General features: G+C 45.5%; 1 protein-coding gene across 1 annotated transcript in view; it reads left to right on the top strand.

Moving 5' to 3' along the window:
• The first annotated feature begins 3056 nt into the window (after positions 1-3056).
• SMOC1 (SPARC related modular calcium binding 1) overlaps positions 3057-18843 on the top strand; it is a 183084-nt gene continuing 167297 nt past the window's right edge. Inside the window, exon 1 of the mRNA XM_074998874.1 lies at positions 3057-3294. Within this exon, the coding sequence (XP_074854975.1) occupies positions 3184-3294 (111 nt within the window). The 5' untranslated portion in view covers positions 3057-3183. The remainder of the gene's footprint in view (positions 3295-18843) is intronic.

Here is an 18843-nt window from a genome sequence, read left to right as displayed (position 1 = left end):
TGCCAATTATATTTTATAGGATGCATATTAACCCCAATGAGATGCAACCTTTTTGGAACAAAGTAAGTGCTTAAGAGCGCACAGACACAACAGTTTAATTCAGAAGGAAAGAATATCAGTCCATGATCAACTGAAGTTGAGGGGGAATGTTAGGCATGTGCAATATAGCTGCTTACACTGAAATTTAGCCATGATTTGTTCATGCTGCTACTCTTGGGCAAGTAGGACTGTCAGCTCTCCTGGATGGGACAGTTGGGACACCATTGTCCAAATGGCATGTGATATGGGAGAGTTGGCAACCCTAGGGTCATGGGATCTAAATGGATGCCAGTATCGGAAAAGTAACTGAGTTAGTCTATATCTTAAAAAAACAACAAGAAGTCCTGTGGCACCTTATAGACTAACAGATATTTTGGCGCATAAGCTTTTGTGGGCAAAGACCCGCTTCATCTGACAAAGCGAGTCTTTTCCCACAAAAGCATATGCTCCAAAATATCTGTTAGTATAAGGCAGGAGTACATTATTGGGCCCCCTCCCTTGCTTAATGAAACAATAATAGATCCCGATTCCTTTTTCTTATGCCAGATTTCCCCCAGTGTAACTTCACTATCTTCAAGGGAATTACTCCTCATTTACACAAGTGTAACTAGAGGAGTGGTACACGGAAATTTTGCCCTGTTACATCTTTGTCCAGAGCACCCAACTGCTTCATGGTCTGGCATAAATTGTGTTCTAGTTGGGAAATGCTCTGGAGAGGGATAGCAGTGGATGCTGTAGGTCAGGATTAACCAGAACTGGCACAGCTCTGGCAAAGTCTAGGATTGGAATAGGAGAGAGTAGCATCAGTTAACATAACGGTATATGGGTAGAGCTAGGTAGGGTCTCTACACTGGAATAAAAATACAAGCAGAGTTCTCTTTAAAAGCCATATTGTTTAACCAGTAAAGGTGAACGTAAAATTTCTCTGTATGGTATTAAGATTTTTAAAAATAATACTGCTGTTAAAGTATGAAGTAACACTCAGCTAAGTAACCTAGTCTGCTTAGCTTACCATGAGATGCTACCCTTACAGGACCTGAATTGGACAGCAGGGTTCTGTTATGTGGGTGGTATCTGCCTCTTCCAATGACAAACTAATGATTGGTTCTCATAAGATCACTGAATAAGCCAAACTTAAAACAGGCTAATGAAATGATTGTGTATCTTGTGCATTCTCATCCAGTCACAGGTAACTGCTTGGTGCAAAGAACTTCCTGATTTCAACTGTAATTATATTTTGGTATCACACCAGCAGTATGCAGGGCATCTTGTATGGACAGCACATTAGAAAGACCATTTAAAACTGAGGTTTACACCTCACAAAAATTAGAGGAATAAACCAACACAGGAAAGCCTAATTCATGGAATGTTCTAGGCCCCTACCAGGTACTTTACTGCCCTACACTTGCACTGGTTGATCTTGTCTGACTTTAGCTCCCCTGCACTGACATTCTTGCTCTCCCCAAAAATCTCCTGTCACCACTTAGCAAGAGGGAGAAATTAACAGAATCTGTCATTCACGTTGGGCCATTCTAAGGCCTGTAGGAAGTAGTGGAAAGTGATGCAGTTAGTGCATTATTACCTTTGCACTGAAGGATGTCAAGGAAGTGACGTGCTCGATGCCTGAGTGGGACCAGACCCTATAGAGCCAGAGGCTCATGCTCCTTACTTGACTGGGGCATTGGGATGAGTGGCTGCCTTTCCAGGTCAGCAGAAATCAACAGGGCAGTATTTGGTTACCTTATTTTGGGTCAGATATACTTTGAACTTTATCAGTTTCTGTACTTAGATCTAGATAGTGAGCTCCTGGAGGGCAGTGACCCTGTCTGCTGTTTATACAGCACTCAGTACATCACCAGTTCTTGACAGTTGAATAATATGCTGCTGGCTTTGAGAATAATTTTGTAAATCAGATTTGCCTACGTGCTTACAGGTGTAGCCAACCTCTACTGCACCGTCCCCGTTGGTGAGACACTATCCTTTCTGAAATGAGCTGTTGGCTCATTTGCCGCATAACTGAAGATTGGACTCTGCTTTCTGTCCCTCTCCTCTTGCCAGAAGGAGGACACAAAAGTGACCCTGACAGCACAGAGAGCAAGAAAAGCTGTTAGATCTATTTGATACAAAACACGTCCTTGGTAAAAGGCAACTTTTACTAAACTGTGCTGTGGGCGCGGGGGGGGGTGATATCTTGCAGTACTTTCCACCAGTGGAGATTTAAACTGCATCTGAGATTTCCTCAAATGCAAGGGGGTGGTGAACAGATCTGGGGAGTGAAGGTCCAATCGGATTTTCGGACTGACACCCGACCCAGGGAGAAGCTACCCTGGGGGCTGCATGGCTAATGCCCCATTGGTGGTTAGCTGCTGGGAGAACATACTGTTCCCAGTTCTCTTCCTCCACTGACTGGACTCTTTTTCGTTCATAAAGGCTCAAGAATTAAGCTGTGAGGAAAATACCCGCCTGCCTCCTGTGCTTTTGACCTCCCCTTCCACCACCTCCTAACTCCCCCTGGAGGTTTATAGGCCCCACAAATCGGCGGGGGGGGTCGGAGGGGGGACATAAGAGTCTCTCCTGCCTCCCCCTCGGTGCAAGGCAAAGCAAGGAGCCCCGCCCTGCCCCAGCACGCAGCAGCTGCGAAGTGCAACCACTTATCAAGGGAAGACGCGGACAGGGAAGGGCGCTGCTGCTCCAGCGCCTGCCAGGTGCGCTCGCCACAGAGGTTGAGGCGCTGGAAGCGCGCGGGGCTTTGAACCCACGCGCGCCTCTCTGGAGAGCCGCGCCGCTGGAACCCGGTCACGCCGAGAAGCCGGCGTGCGGGGGGAGGGGGGACACACCCCTCCCGCCCTGCCATTGGCTCTCGCCCCGCAGCAGCTCGGCTCTGACGGGCGCCTCCCGCGGTCAGTCCGGCGTGGCCCCGCCCCGCAGGCTCTTTATAACGGGGATCCCCATGGCCCGAGCTGAGGCGTTTAAGCGGGTGCCGCTGGCGGGGCTGGAGCTGGGCTGCTCACGTGCGCCGCGCGCTCGCCCGTCTGGCCGGCCACTTCCCGCGGCGGCTGTTGTCCCGCAGGCGGCGCGCTGCTACAGCCCGGCCGGCCGCGAGGGGGCTGGTCTCCGTCCGCGCCCCGCACCTCCCGAGCGGTGATGGGGCCCTCCCGAGCCCGGGGCAGCCCCAGCGCTCCCCAGCTGCTCCTGGCGCTGCTGCTGCTCCTGCAACTCCTGCAGGCTCGCAGCCACAGGGCTAGCGGGCCCCGGGTAAGTGCGAGCCCCCCTCCCCCTGCTAGGCACACGGGGGCCACTGCGGCCGGGCACTGCCGGGTGCCCCCGCCCCGCAGGGACACTGCGGGGTTGCCTGTGCTCGGTGGTCCCCAGACGCGCTCCGCCGTCCCCGGGAGCCGCATATCTCCAAGCGCGCCCTGGGGCTGGCTGTCTGCGGCAGCCCGCGAGTGGCTCCCCGCTGCGCCCCAACGGGCCTCGGGGCGGCTCTGGCGGAGCTAAGGGGCTGCTAGCATCCATCGCTGTCGGGGTTGGGGGCGGTGCTGGGACAGTTGGGCTAGTGGGGTGACGGTGCTGAGACCCATTGCATCCAGCTGCAAACCTGGTGTGTACTGGAAGCGCCCCAAGGCTGGGGCGTTCTCCTCCCCCGAGCACCTGTGACTACCCCTGCAGCTGTGTTGGGCAGGCCAGGGAGAGACGCCTCCTGTGTGGTCCGCCAGTGTTAGCGCTTAAGCAGACTCGAAGATCAAAAGCGCCCAGGTGCAAGGGGCATGTCTAATGCACCAGGGTATGTGTCTCAGTAGTTGGTGCAAAAGAGGGGGAAAAGTTAACATGCTTTGTATTTACATTGCTAACCTTTGTGTTTATAGGACTGATTGGTCACCCAAATCTAGCTTTAGGACTTTCCCTATTATGCTTTCAAGTAGGGATTAAATGAATCCCCACGGTAAAGCTAGATGCCTTTAGCCCTGGCTTCTCCCTGTAGGAGTCTAGTTCTGTCTTTTTAATCTGTGGCTTCTTTCTTGTTGGGGCTGTTAATTTCACTTACCAAAGTATATTAAACTGCTCTTGGGAGAGCTCCTCTCTTCTAAATGTGTTCCTCCAGCTATGTTACCCTTGCAGCCTGACTCCCAGACTGCGCTGACTCTAAAGTCAAAGACTGTAGAACAGTGGTTGGTCTCAAGTCAATTCTGCAATAAATGTGATTCTAGGTAAGTGGAAAAACTGAATCAGTATAAGTATGTAGGGTGCTGTGTCCACATAACTTTTTGTTGATCAGTCTGAAAGATATTTAATACTTAAACTACCATCCTAGGCAGTGGTGAAAACTAAAAGCCTTTATTTAGGAGTTACTACTCAGGATATACCAGTAAGACTTTTTAAAGTGAAACTGAAGTTTCATACTAACTCAGATTTCAGTCTGAGTAATATAAACTTAAAGTCTCAATACTGTGGAAAAAACTGCAGCTACCACATTGTGTCCTTGTGTTCAACTGCACCTTGTATCCCTTTTATGACCAGATGTTTAACAGCAGCAGTTAGAATGGGATAGATTAGATCCAGTGCATGTCATAAATCTTTAGAGACAGGAATTCTTCAAGGTTGGAGGAAACACAAGTTTTTGTGATACAGCTTAATTTTAGAATGCTTTGTGTATCATTTGATGGGAAGCACTTGCTTTCAACATCTTAAAGGTCTGATACTGGGTGGTTGTGTGGAGTGTGTGTATGTGGTTGGGTGTCTCTATTTTATTTTTTTAAAAAGCATTGGGCTGTTTGAAAAGAATCTATGTACTTATGTGGCCCCTCATCAATGAGTAGCTGAAGCTTAATTAGGAACAGCTGAGATGAAGACAAACATATCCTGATGCCAGCTTGTATAATGGTACAACAAGTCTGTCTGTCAAACAGATTCCCTGTAGACTTTTTTATATACTGTATTTTACAAGCCAATTTAATTGCTCCATGCACTTTTTTAAATAGAAATCACCAAGAGAATCTAAAACCAAACTCAAACACCTGCTGGTTCTGTATTCTCACCCTATGAATTCAATGAACTAACTTTTCTCCAACGAATTTTCCAGTCAGTTGGAAAAGATTATCTGACATCATATTATTTTGTTGGCAAAACCTGTGCCTTTACACTCATGTGCTGATAAGCTAAAATTTTAAACATGTGCATTTTGTCATTAACAACTGGATCTTTGCCACATCTTCAAGTGGCTTGTTGAAAAGTCATGTAGTGGTGTATCTTCCCCCTCACCTACCACACACTTGCTCATGTTAACTAACATGTTGAAATTCAAATCCCATCTACTACATTTGCCTTACGTTTAGGCACTCAAAGCTGTCACTGGTCTAAAGGTAGCAGGTGCTGCATTTCAAGTTTAAATTTACATTCCAAAAAAATTCTTTGAATTATAATGATGGCTACTAAGCTACACCATACACTTCCTCTGATCCTGAGACTAGACCTGTAATTGAAGTGAAAACAAACATCTGGCTTACTAAACCTTTTCCCATTCAGGAAACTCCACTCTTTGGAAGTGAGCAGGGTTGCAGTTTTGGAGTATGATTTTGCAGACACTTGGTTTTGGGTGCAATGCTTATTACAATGAATTCAGGCAATCAGGGTAGTAGATACTGCATTTCTAGTGTGTAGGCTTTGGGTCTTAAAACTTCATTAATATTGTACTTTGTTTACCACACTGTAGTTGTTGTTGTGGTCCCGGGATATGAGAGACAGGATAGGTGAGGCAGTGTGTCTTTTATAGAACCAGCTTCTGTTGGTGGGAGATTCAGGCTTACATGGAGCTTTTCAGGTTTGGGGAAAAGAAGCAGAGTTTGGGCTAAGTAAAAGTTAGGACTGATGTTGGAGGTGGCCATTTGTGTTGCCTCTTAGTTAAATAAAAGTCAACAATTTATTAAGCAAGTCACTTTTCTTCAGAGGTGCTGGAGGTGTCACCACACCCCTGGCTTGAAGTAATAACTCAAATACATGATTTCTGCCTTCAGCACCCCTACTGTAAAAATTGCTCCAGCAGCAGTGCTGTTTTCTTCCCTAGTTATAAAGACCTTTTTTGAGCTCAAAAGCTTGTCTTCCATCAACATAATCTAGTCCAATAAAAGATATTACCTCACCCCACCAACCCCCTTGTCTAACTTAGTCATTTTCAAATGGCTAGACTAGAGTAGTTCCAAGTATTATGCAGTGCCTGAGTTTTCAATCTAGCTGCTGCCACACTTTCTTTTAAATACAATACCATTTCCCCCCTACTGCCTAATGAAAGACCTGGTAAATTTGTGTGACTGTACAGGGGTAGAAGGAGCAGGTCATTACAAAGTAAAACTGAGAATAGAATAAGCTTTCAGAGTAATATTGCTGTTTCTTATTTATGATATATCAAATCTTCAGATAGATGGATATTTTGCATTGATTGACTGTCACTAAAAGTGATAGCATATTGTAAGTGGCTGCTGGTCTCTACTGGAGTTCTAGTATATGGGTCTGCTACTTCACTTTGGCTTGATGTGTGGCCTTCAAAATGGGCTTAAAGATACTCATACTTTTATCTCCTGGGCTAATAAAATATGACAGCAGTTTGAATCTCATTGATGCTATTCTAGGTTTGCAAGTGACCTGCTATCAAGAAAACACCTCATTTGGTATGTGCACTTGTACCAGCTTTTGGACTTAAACATACTGAGAAGCTATCAGAAGATACAGTACCTAGATATAGTACCTAGTCCCTAGAAATGACTTGGAGTTTCCCATGCATCTCTTGAACAGCACTTCCAGTCTCTTCCTGTGCAGTCTAACGCTCCTATGCTCACTGTTGCAGTTGCAAATGGAAAACTAGTAATTTCTTTTAGCCATCTGTACCGTGTTAACTCATTAAAGTTATTCATTGTATTCCCTCTTCTCTTACCCCCTCACACTTCTCTCCTATGAAATTCTGGCAGCATTTGGTCTTCAGAGCATCAGTGGCTCAGTGAGGGTCTAGAGTCTATGCTGGAGGAGGCCACTTGACTGTCTCAATCGCAACCTGTTATGTTCTGTTTAGTATCAGTCATTTAATAGCAGACCAGGTGGATTGTCACAGATCTGCTCTTATTTGGTGCTGGAAAGCAGTGGTGGCAGGTAGGGATGGAAAAATACCAGTTATTGGTTAACTGATTAAATATAAGGTAAATGTGTGGCTTAACTAATTAAGGTGAGGGTGGTGTGGCTGCAGGCAGGCTGGAGCACCCCTGCCTGTGGCGTGCTGGGGACCTGGCGTGCTGCACATGAAGGGCACTCCAGCATGGCTGGAGCAGCCCTGGTCCCTGGTGTACCATGGTCAGGGATGCTCCAGGCAGGTTGGAGCAGCCCCAGTCTCTGGAGTGTTGTGGGACGATGGGGATGGAGTGCAAAATTGTATGAAACAAAAGGGAATGCTCTGGGCCAGAGTCCTCTGGGCACAATACTACCGCCTGTCACAGCAGAGCTGCTATAGTATTGTGCATAGCTTCTGATCTCAAATGTTTAAATTACAAGTGGATAAGATCTTCATGTGAGTCTAGTTCTACGTGGAGAGCTAGAATGACTCTTTAAATTTGTCCTTTGGATCTGTGTGTGTGTGTGTGTATGCAGGTTTACTTCTATGGTGTCCCTATGGGTATTGTTTGGATTATGTAGCAGTTAATGTTAAACAGGTGGTAGGGTCTCTTGCTATGCACCCCAAAGGCTGAGTTTGCTGAACTGCCTTGTATTTGTTATGCAGCTGTCTAGTAGGGTGTGGGTTGACTTCTGAGAGCTGTTTAGCACAGCCCCCCATAATAACGTTTTGCTAGAATATATGATGATTGGTTGGCAATCCTCATTCTGTATAACTTGAATCTATCATAAAAGTATTTGCTTGATTAGCCAGCTATTGAGGATTTTTCAACAATTTTACTTCTGGTCTGTTTCAGAACATCACAACAGTCTATTTTTGGGGAATAGATGGGTTTTGGCAAATATTCTACTTTCGTATGCAGTCTCTGTCTCTTGGAAATGGTGGTGATTTTGCTTCTGTGAAGACCTGGTAACGTATATAAAAGTGGGTTAGTGTAAAATGTGAAAGCCCTTGGGTAACTATATTGAGGATCTTGTCCCTGACTTGCAGTCTCAGGGAAAGTTCATGATCCTGTATATTTAATGTAGCTACAGAACTTGCTATATCAGTGGTTTTCATTCCTTTAATCTGCTCACACCTAGAAGCTTTACATGGTGGTGCCCCTGAAAAGTCAGTCTGCATCCCCCAGGGGTCTGTCAGACCATAGGTTGAAAACTGTGTGCTGTGTAAGTTTTCTCTCCTGGTCCAGCTGTTAAAATAGTGTTTGGCACCTGTGGCTGTGCAGATAGTGAATCTAGTGTAAAACTGATGCTAAGCTTGGCTTCCTCAATTTGAATCTGAATCCATAGCAAAAAGGGTTGCAAATTCTTCATTTGAATGTATGGTGATAGTAGTTTCTGGCCTTTCATAAACCTAATATCTTAATCTTGTTTGGATTATACACCTACAATGAAAATTAAGGCTACAGAATTATGTCACTTAGAGGTTTCTGACCTCTATCTTAGATCCCACAGTCTGGGATTTTGGCAAGTGGCATTGTCACTTGAGTGCTGGGTTTTAAAAAGTACTCTGCTATTGGACAGTGTGAGGCTACAGAAGAGGACATTGGGGAAAGGCTAGTCAGTGCATTGTAGGGTTATGTTTCCATCTAGTAAAACACCAGTCATATAGCATTTTAAAGACTAACAGAGCAGCTTATTTGGCGATGAGCTTTCATCGGACAGACCCACTTCAGATCACCTGATTATTTTATTAGTCTTTAAAGTGCTACATGACTACTGGTTTGTTCTGTTAAAATATAGACTAACATGGCTACCTCCATCTAGTGGCTGACTCACATAACAAAAAAGCCCTACTACTGTCAATGGCACCTCCTTTGTTAAAGTCACAGGAATCCCATGGACTGCATAGTTTGGTTTTACTTTATTTTTGGATGGGAAAAGTCCAGGTTCTATCCCTGATGCCACGTATGCTGTCTATCTGAACACCGGAACTTACCATGGAGGCACAATTTAATGTCCTCAGGACTATGAGGTGAGAGCCCCTCAGGTCAGCTTGAAACCCAAAGGTGCTGCTACTTAATCTACTTTTGCTTCCTTTGTGTTGTCATTGTCCCCTTCACTGCCTTCAGCATGCTGTGATTGCTGCCTGTGGGAGAAGCATTATCTAGAACCATGCAGTGTAACAGCTACATCTGTAAGAGCATTGGCCGTGATATTAGGTTGCACGCTTGCTAGGTCTATAATATGTGGTGCTCATTAGTGCCAAAAAAGAGAGATCCCCCAGCATCTCCTCAGAGGAATTGTGTTTAAACACTACTAGTAACAGCCACGTTGAAACATTGTTGTGCTGTATTTGCAAGGCTCTGTTCCGTTATTTGGTCACATCTGAATTTGCTAGTAGAAGGGCAGGTTGTATAGAAAGCTGGTAGTGAAATACAAGCATGAGTGTAACAATTGCTCATTACAAGACTCATAGATCCTTGCATGCAATGTAGAAGAGTCTGTTGGCCTCTTTCCTGTTTTTTTTGTATAAGATTCGCTTAAGCAAGGAAACAAAACTTAGGGGTTAAAACCTACGATACTTGTTCTTGACTTGCTCCGGGCCATTTTGAAGTGGAGAGTTGCTTCTGTCAAAATCAGGTGGTGATAGGTACTGGCAACTGCACTGTAACAATGTAATTTTTTAATTGCTGAGCAAGTTCAATTAACTTCAGCCAAACTTGAGGTTTGCAGTGCCTGGGGGATGAAGTTGACTTGTTCGTAAACTCCTGAGGGCAGGTATCTTGTGCATCTCCTTTTTGTATGCTGCTGACCCTATCTGAGAACTGGTGGGTGACTATAAATGAACAGTAGCCAGTGGTACCACCTTGACTTCTTGCAGTCACATTGTCTCCTCAAGCACTTTGTCATCCTTTCCATGACTTCCCCACCTCCCTTCTGGATTAGGGAAGCATCATCTATTTAGACAAGGTGTTGGCATCCTTTTACTTGTTTATGGCTAGCCTGATATCAGAACAGTCCAATCCTCTCCTCTCCATTTTTCATGTTACGTGTGGGACTTGTCTTCCCATATGACTAGTCCACTGTGCTGTAGACACAAGTTTGCTTTATCCCTTGCTGTTCAGTTTTGCTTCCCAGTGCAGTGTGTTCTAGATGGCTTTGCTCTGTCCTAGCTGCTGCTACTAGGATAGTACTGTGAATAGCACAGGCATTCTGTTGATCCAAAGAATATAGGAGCAGGGGTGACATCCAAAGGGAATGGTGCCTTAGCAGTCTAATGTAGCTCAGTTAAGGGCTTCCAGAACTAGTGCATAGATGTCCACACCCAACCTGGTGGAGAGAGGCCACTGGAGGAGCTTTGTGCAGTGGGTAGGGAAATGTGTGCATGATATTGTATCTTGCTCACTGGCAGCTCTTAAGTCTACTTTTGGGAAATGCTCGTGTGTGTGTGTGTGTGTGTGTGGTTAAAGCTAATATCTATACTTCTCTGAAGACTGGAACAAACACCCTGAATTAGACTAAGAAGTGAATGGAGAGATCACAGAGTGCTCGTGCTCTTGACAGGTACGTTTCTTAAAAGGAGGACTGGTTCATGAGGTGGTCCCCTTCCACCCAAGATATTGACTTGCAAGAATCTTCACTAGAAGTGGCAGTCATGGGCTACTGCATACAAAGCCTGCATTTTTAGAGGAACAGGTGAAATATCTTCACCAGCTAGTGGTGGGGGGGAAAAAGAGGCTTCTGGCTGTCTGAGTAACTTAAGGCAATAATGAGATTTCTAGTTACCTTGATTTGCCATCTGTGGTGAAGCTCCATAGCCCCTGTCAAACCTAACAGTGATGGCTTCCTTTGTATCAGCATCCGCCTTTGCATAGAGGACCTTGGACTAGCTATTTCTTATTCAGATGGAGCCTGTTCTGCCATTCACATCTGAATGGCAACAACTGATGAATTGGCATCATGCGCTGACGTGTTACAGATATTGAAGCCTGTAGTAACCGACTGCTTCCAGAAGGACTTATGTATGGGTTTCCAAGGTGAAGAGATGAACACTTTTTGGTTTCTGCCACCTCTCTCCTCATCACCTGAGGTTACACTTGAGGTGGCTGCTTTTCATCTTTCATCAGTTTCAACAGACACACAGGTGCCTGAGTTATGGTCCTTCTCTTCTCTAGAAGCTACTGACCTTCTCTAATACCTTGGTAGTGATGACCTATTGTCACCCGAGCCTACAGACCAAAAGTCTTGAGTGACTAAATTGTTTTGAAAACTCAGATTGTTTCCGTAAAGGGGCCTGTTTTTCAAAGAGCCGGATGCTAGACTAGAAGACTACATTTCAGAGGATTTACTTATTTTAAGATTTCTGTCTTTTGTTCTGATTTGCAGATGCTTGGCAATGGGCACTCCCAAGAGCTGCCTCTCGTACATGACCGAAGCATCCAAAAAACCACAATGAGATGAAGCTAGTGTGAAATTTTCATGCTCTAGGGATTTTTTCTTAACACGCAATAGGGCTGGGGAAAATTGTGTGGGCAAATACCTCTCAGCTTGTAAAGCAGAATCTTATCAAAACTACAACTCCCCTTTTGCTGTGGAGTGAGTGACATTCCCAAATGGGAAGTCTGCAAGTTGGCAAATGTGTAGTTCCTCACCTTTTCACTCATGTGGATCCCCAGTCACCCTTGCCAACCTTTCTCAGGCCCCCATGAAAGCCAATTCTAGCTACTATGTACACTTCATTAAATGAAAAAGTAAACCATAATAGATTTGTTTCCAGACAGCAATAATAACACTATTGGAAGATGATAAATTGCAAAGCTACAATCAATTTTTAAATTAAACTTATTTTCTCTGATTATTTTTATTTCATGGTCTCCTTTCAATAGCCTCCCAGACCCCAGGCTGGGAACCACTGGTTTAGGAAGTTATTCTCTATGCAGCTGGAATACTGTTGGGCAGGTACTTTACCCACCTCGAAGTACTTTGCCATATTTTTCTATTGTAATGACTGTTTTGCTAACCAAATGTAGTGTGTTCTTTGCCTATTTTTGCTTGTTATCTGGGATCTAAGCTTAGAATTCAGAACCCTCCCTATTCTTTACCTTAATACTGAGTTTGGTTTGCCCATCCACTGGCATTGCCTTTGGAGGATGCCTACGTATGGAAGGCTTTGGGCAAGATCTCTTATGCTCTAACATGATCAGAACTCTAGTTCAGAAGGCCCTTGCAGAAGCATGAACCTTACAAAACAAAGGACCGCTTTCCCAATCTTACTTCATCTTGGACACAATTTTTGTAAAAATGTTAGCAGAAGCTGGAAGACCAGCTTTTTTTAATGAGTCATTCAACATCTTCTTCCCAATTCCCACAAAGCCTGCATAAATCTTAAACAAAACCTTACAAGGGCAGAAGAAGACTTCTTAAACTGTCTGGTGTATCCTACATAAAGAGCACATTCACTCTAGTGCTGTTTTGGGTAAAGCTAGGCTTGCCCCCAGATTACTTGGGAAAGGCTTGAGGAAGCCAATGCTGGTAAGTAGGAAAAACAATGAGTCTTGGATGGATGGATGGATGGATGGTGAAGCCTGTTGGATCCCCTCTTCCTGTTCAGTCCTCGTTCACCTTCTGAAACCATGTACATTTTGCATGATAGAACTGCACATTTCCACTAATTTATTTACTGTTATGAAACCTCATGGTTCTGAGAAGTACTGTTTGACAGTGATTAAAAGTAGTAACTCTCCACCACCACCTCTGGCCCCTGTATTAACTTGGGTTGTCATAACAAGCAGTCACTGACACAGTGCTATTTTGAATGACTGGTGCTCAGATTTAAACTTGCAGTTAATTCACTTATTTGTTGTATGAAAGCAAACCAGGAGTTCACATGTTAAAGTTGAACACACAGCGTAGTGACTTCATTTGTATTTTAATTCTCCAGCAATGTAACCAAAATCAACATTACATGAGCTGCTGCTGTGTTAATGGGAGCCAACAAGAATAGTGCCATCTTTTCTGGTTCTAGGGTCCACGCTCACTGGAGTACTGCAGTTTGTCAACTGTTGAACCAAAATCCCTGTGACCTAGGGATTTCTTGATTGCATCTTCTGCCAGCTAACTAGCTTTATAGGCCTTTTTTGGGTTGCATCTATGGCTCCTTTTTGTCTCCAGATGGTAGTTAGCAGTGGCAGTGAGGCAGTGTTTGAGTCTGCAGCTTCACTCATGGCTTGTCTGTCCAATACTGAATTTGCACGGTCGATTTGCAATAACCGCACGTCAGTCTATTTCCAAATTCTTGAGTCTCTTTCCTTTTAAGACAACATGGTTTTGTGTGGCTTGCACATGTATTGTCGAAGGATGATGTACCCTGTCATAGCAATCATTGCCACGTATTTTGATCTGATGTAGATTGCCAGGATTTTGGCTCAATGTTGAATTTTTTTTCTGACCTGTATCATTGCCTCTTAGCTTTTTGGTCTTCTCTTGTTCGTAACCCTCATGACAGCTCACCAAAGACAGAACTGTTTGGGAAGACGTTCATCACCCATTTTTCCTCAAATGACCAAGCCATCATAGTCTTCTGCTGTTGAGGATTGCTATGAGGCTGGGTATGCCAGATCTTGACTGTACATCTGCATTTGAAACTATCTTGCCAGTTGCTATTTATATTTCTGTGGAAGCAGTGAAGATGGAAGTTGTCCAATGTTTTGTCTCCTGATTCAAGTGGGTGGTCCATGCCTCAGAACCATATTGCAGGATACTTAATACACATGCCTGGGAGATGAGTATCTTTGTTTTCACTGTCAGCTTAGGATTGTTCCATGCTTGTTTCATAAGTCTGCCAAAAATAGCAGCTGCCTTCCTGATTCTGATGATCAGTTCTTCATCCATGGGTAGGTTTGTGGTGACAATAGATCCAAGGTAACAAAATTGTTGAACCACATCTAATGGGCTGCTATCCAGAATGACATTGGATTGCTGAGGTAGACCTTGAGTGAATACAACAGTTTTCTTCATGCTTATGTCAAGGGAGAGCAACTTGCAGGCTTTGGACAGACAGTCCATGACTGTAGCATGTCTTTATTACAAGTGACGAGAGCTGCATCCTCCTATGAAGAGGAGTTCCCTAATGAGGACTGTTTTGACCTTGAGTCTTGCCAGACTGTAGAGAACCATCTAATCTTGTGTGGAGAAATACATCACTGCGTGAGTTTTGAAATGCACAGTTTAATAGAACTGAGGAATATGCCAAAGAGGGTAGGGGCAAGAACACACCTTTGTTTGACTCCACTGTTCATTGCAAACCGTTCCAATGCAGATCCATCATTGCACTGTTCCTTTCATGTTTCTGTGAGGCTGTTATGAGCTTGAGTAGGATCATTGGGCAGCCAATCTTGGTTAATGTTCTGTCCTGACCTGCTACGTCAAATGCCTTAAGTCCACAAATGCTATGAATAACAGCTTTCCTTGTTCTCTGCATTTTTGCTGTGGTTGTTGAAGAGAAAATCATGTCCATTGTTGACCTGCTACCCCTGAAGTCACATTTTCTAGATAGACTTGATCTGCCAGTTATTTTGCAGGTGTTTGAGAATGACATGAGCAAATACTTTTCCTGTGATGCTCAGTAACAAGATGCCTCTAGTTTGTTGCAGTCACCCTTGTCATCTTTGGTTTTTAGAGTGATATTTGCATCATTCATCTGCTCTCCAACATTCTAGGAGGAAATAATAGAGGAATGGGAAGAGCACAGCCTTTTTGCCTTCAGGACTTCAGTTGGGATTCTGTAGTTTCCTGGTGCTTTTTCCACTGGAGAGAGCATTGAGAGCTTGAGTTGTTCCACTTCCGCAGGCTCTGTATCAAGCTCCAACATTTCTGGAAGAGTTGTGATGAGGTTGTCAAGTTAATGTAATGTTGTACGCTCATGGGAGTAAAGACTTGAGTCGTGTTCCACCCATCTGGACATCTGCAGCTTTTTGTCTGATCACCACCTGCCCATTTTAAATGCTTCAGTGGGGTGACTTTGATAATGTTTGGTCTGAGTGCTTTCTTTAGTCCATCATACGTAGTTTTCAGGTTGCCCAAATCAGATGCCTTTTGACTATTAGATCAGATTGCCCCAATACTTGTTCACACACCACCTGGAGAACAGATCTTGCATGTCAAAGTTGATTGCTTGTGCTTTGAGATGAGTTATTTATGTTCACATGTGCCTTGTTTTTGTGTGTGTTTTTTTTTTTTTGGGAAAAGGCCTAAGAATGGATCAGTGAAAATGCTGACAGTCTGTTAGAGAATTTGTATGTTCCAAAGGCAGGTTTGGCGCACACATATATTGCATTTCTCAGCATGGGCCATGTTTCATCAATGGCTTGTTGGTCAGCTTTAGGCGCTGCATGGCAAGTGAAATAATCTGCGAAGACTGCATTTCATTGCATCTCTGGTATTGAAAGTATGGAGCTTTGGCTTACTGCATTACTTTTGTCAGAGTTTCTTAGGGATGACTTTCATCCTGCTGATCAAGGAGTGCTCAGTATTGCAATCTGTGCTGTGGTACGTGCATGCAAATTTGATGTCCTTGACCTTGTACTGGTATGCAGGAAACATATCAAGTTGATGCAAGTGACCAGCTCTGGGGTAGCACCATGAAACCTTGTGACACCTTTTTCAGGTTAAAGTATTGGTGATGCAGAGCTGATTTTGAGAGCTGAATTCAAGAAACCTTTTTGATAATTTTTCCAATACCACGATGACTGAGGCAGACTGGCCAGGGTTGAAGGTCACGTCCAACTCTTCCATTGACGTCGCCAAGGATGTACAGTTGCTCACCAGTTGGGAGTCTAGCTTTCTGAAGGTTATAAGAGGTCCTTGTCAGGCACGATGTCAGTGTGGGTGCATAAGCACTGATATGGACATCCTGCCTTGGTGCACAGCTTAAAAGATAATGCATTACGATTCAGCTGTGGGCATATTGATTTTAGCAGACTGGAGTTAGATTTGCTGCTCAGAACAGAGGTGGTGGTCCTCTGAACTCAAGCCCTTCTAGAAGAAAGTATAGTTGGTTTCTTTCACTATCCTAGCATCTGTCAGCCTGGTTTCCTGGAGAGCAGCGATGCTGATGTTCAGTTTGTGTAGCTGCTGGTCTATGACTGCTGTTCTGTGTATTGAATCTGTGTTCATAAGGTCATAGGCAGATTCAAGTCCCGGACATGTGATCCATACATTCCAGCTACTGAGCTGGAGGCAAGTTGATTTCATTTTATGGTGGGTATATCATTTACATCTAATTTTTCAATTTTTGGTCTTCCCAATGAGGAAGGCAGATATAGTGGGTCAGCACCTTATTGACTGGGGGCTGCCCAGCTTGAGGTGGGAAGTAGCTGACTAGCGGAGCACGATGACTCCTCCCACCGAAAGTGACCCATGGCATCATCCTCTTTGCTGGTTGAGAAGGGCTTATAACCCAAACTGCCACTTCCCATGTTCCTTTGTTTCCATACTATCAGCAAGGATGGAGCATCCTCCGTTTGGCACCCTCGTACAGGATGCATTGTCTAGGCTAGCGTTTGGAGCAAGTGCATTGTCTGCGCTGCACGATCCCCCTCTCGGTCACCCCAGTTGAATCCAAAGGAAGGACCGAAGTCAGTACATTTTGGAACTGAGGTGACTGCAAGGAGATGCTGGAAAGCAAGTTGGACAAATCCTCCCTGCTAACCCCCTTTAGGGTCTCCTCTCTGGATTTTCTGGTTGGGTTTACTCCTATAGCCTTTTAGACCTCCCAAACCTACCCACAAGGCAGTGAGGAATTTTCTGACAGGGTTGTCTTCCCTGGTGTGATGTCAGGAGTCATGCTGCTTTGGATGCTGGTGACCAAATCATGGTCCATATGCCATTTGGGTTGTCCACAATAATCCAGGGACCCAAGTGTCCCAGACCCCTGTCTGACGCAGAATGAGTGGGCACTAGCTTTATTTGATGGCGGGCTACATTCACCATGCCACAACATTTTCATTATGTACTTGTGAATTTTTTAAATGTGGGACAACATGTCAACCAGTGCCCCTTCACACCCTGGTAAAATTGCCTCTGCTGGTCCACGGTTGCATATGTGCATGACAAAGTGCACTTATTTTGCAGCAAACCTCTCAGGCCCCCCTCCTATCCACCACCTGGGGACATGCCATGCAGCTCTGTGCCCACCAGACCACACAGGCAAGTAGAAAGAGTCAGGGTGCTCTCCGGGACAGATTCTTCCTTTCGCATATTTGGGGTTCCTGAAGGTAACAACTGGATGCCTGTCGCTAGCTGCAGCCTCCAGACCGAGGGGAGAAAGCTGCAGCTCTCCTCTAGCAAGAGGGAAGCTGATTTCTCAAGGTAAAAATCACACAGGAGTGAGTTCAGGGCAGTCTACTAAGCAGGGTTGTGCCAATGGCTCCAGTGATCCCTGTGACTCTGCCAAGCCCTGTCAAAGCCTGGGGCTGGGAAGCATCAGAAACCCGAGACAGCTCTGACTTCAGCTGGTGAGCACCCAGAGTCTTAAATCAGAGCCCAGGGACAGGACACCAACCAGGAACCCCACAGGAGACAAAGTGTCCAGTGGTCCCACGTGGGGCATCTCACCCTCTCCCCCACCCCTCCATCTGCCAGCTGTGGGGTGAGCCCTGGGGTCAGTCCCAGCCTATTGCCCTCTGACTCATTCAGGGAGGTCCCAGGAAGCCCAGTCCAGTAGCTGGCCCTGCCCCAGGGAAAAGCTGAGTCTCTCTGTCTCGGCTGCTCTGATCCCCTCCCCCTGGTCGCACCATAGACCTCTGCATGGGCCCTGCCACTGGGCCTTCAGTGGCACATGGGGCCGGGCAGAGCCAGGCCAGCCCTGCGCTGGGGCTTGGGGATGGCAAGGCCAGGCTGCCCAGGCCCTGTAGCAAGGTGCCCTGTACTGAATGCCTTGTGCCATGGCCTGGCCCATTGGGCCCAGCCTGACCCCTGCATGCACCTTGGCTTGGCCAACAGCCCTGCAACTGCTCCCTGATCTCCACAGTCCAACCTGGCTCCACCTCCGGCCTGACCATGAAGCATGGGCTGGCTCAATCCTCCTTGCCACTGCTTGCTCCCCTGGCCTGGCCTGCTTGTAATGCCTGCCCCGACCTGGTCCCTGAACCCCTCCACCCCCAGGTAAGTTAAAGGACTTACCACTGGTGCAGCCTGGAGGAGCTGCTGCCACCACCTCCAGCAGAGCCATCATGTGTACATGGGGGCTCTTCCAGGATGTGTCCTGGGATGTAGATATACATGATAATTCATTTAAAAAGTGGTATGTGAGGTCTCATCCTACTGGTGCTCATAGTTTCAAAATACATGTACAGATAACATTTTAGGGATTGTTTATCCTGAAAACATGTGGGCTATGTCTACACTACAAAGTTCTTAGAGAATCTGGCCCTTTTCCAAAAGACTACATAGTGTCTACACACAATGCGCTCTTTCGATCCAAAATTGAAAACACGTCACTCCTGGATCAGGAAGAGCATGTTCTTTTGGTGGGGCGAGCATGTGTCGCTGCTTTGTGGCCCCTTTTTTCAAAAGAGCAGTGCCTAATGGTGCCAGACTTTCTTTATATTCCTAGCCCATCCTTTTGAAGGAGCAGGGGCTGTGTGGATGCTTTATCAGAACAGTGGATTGGTCCGCTCTTCTCTGTGTGGATGGACTTTGAAAATTTTT

The sequence above is a fragment of the Carettochelys insculpta genome, chromosome 6 (genome assembly GCF_033958435.1).
Source record: "Carettochelys insculpta isolate YL-2023 chromosome 6, ASM3395843v1, whole genome shotgun sequence".
NCBI lineage: Eukaryota > Metazoa > Chordata > Testudines > Carettochelyidae > Carettochelys > Carettochelys insculpta.
The sequence above is the reverse complement of the archived record's forward strand: the minus strand, read 5'-3'. Positions and strand labels throughout refer to the sequence as shown.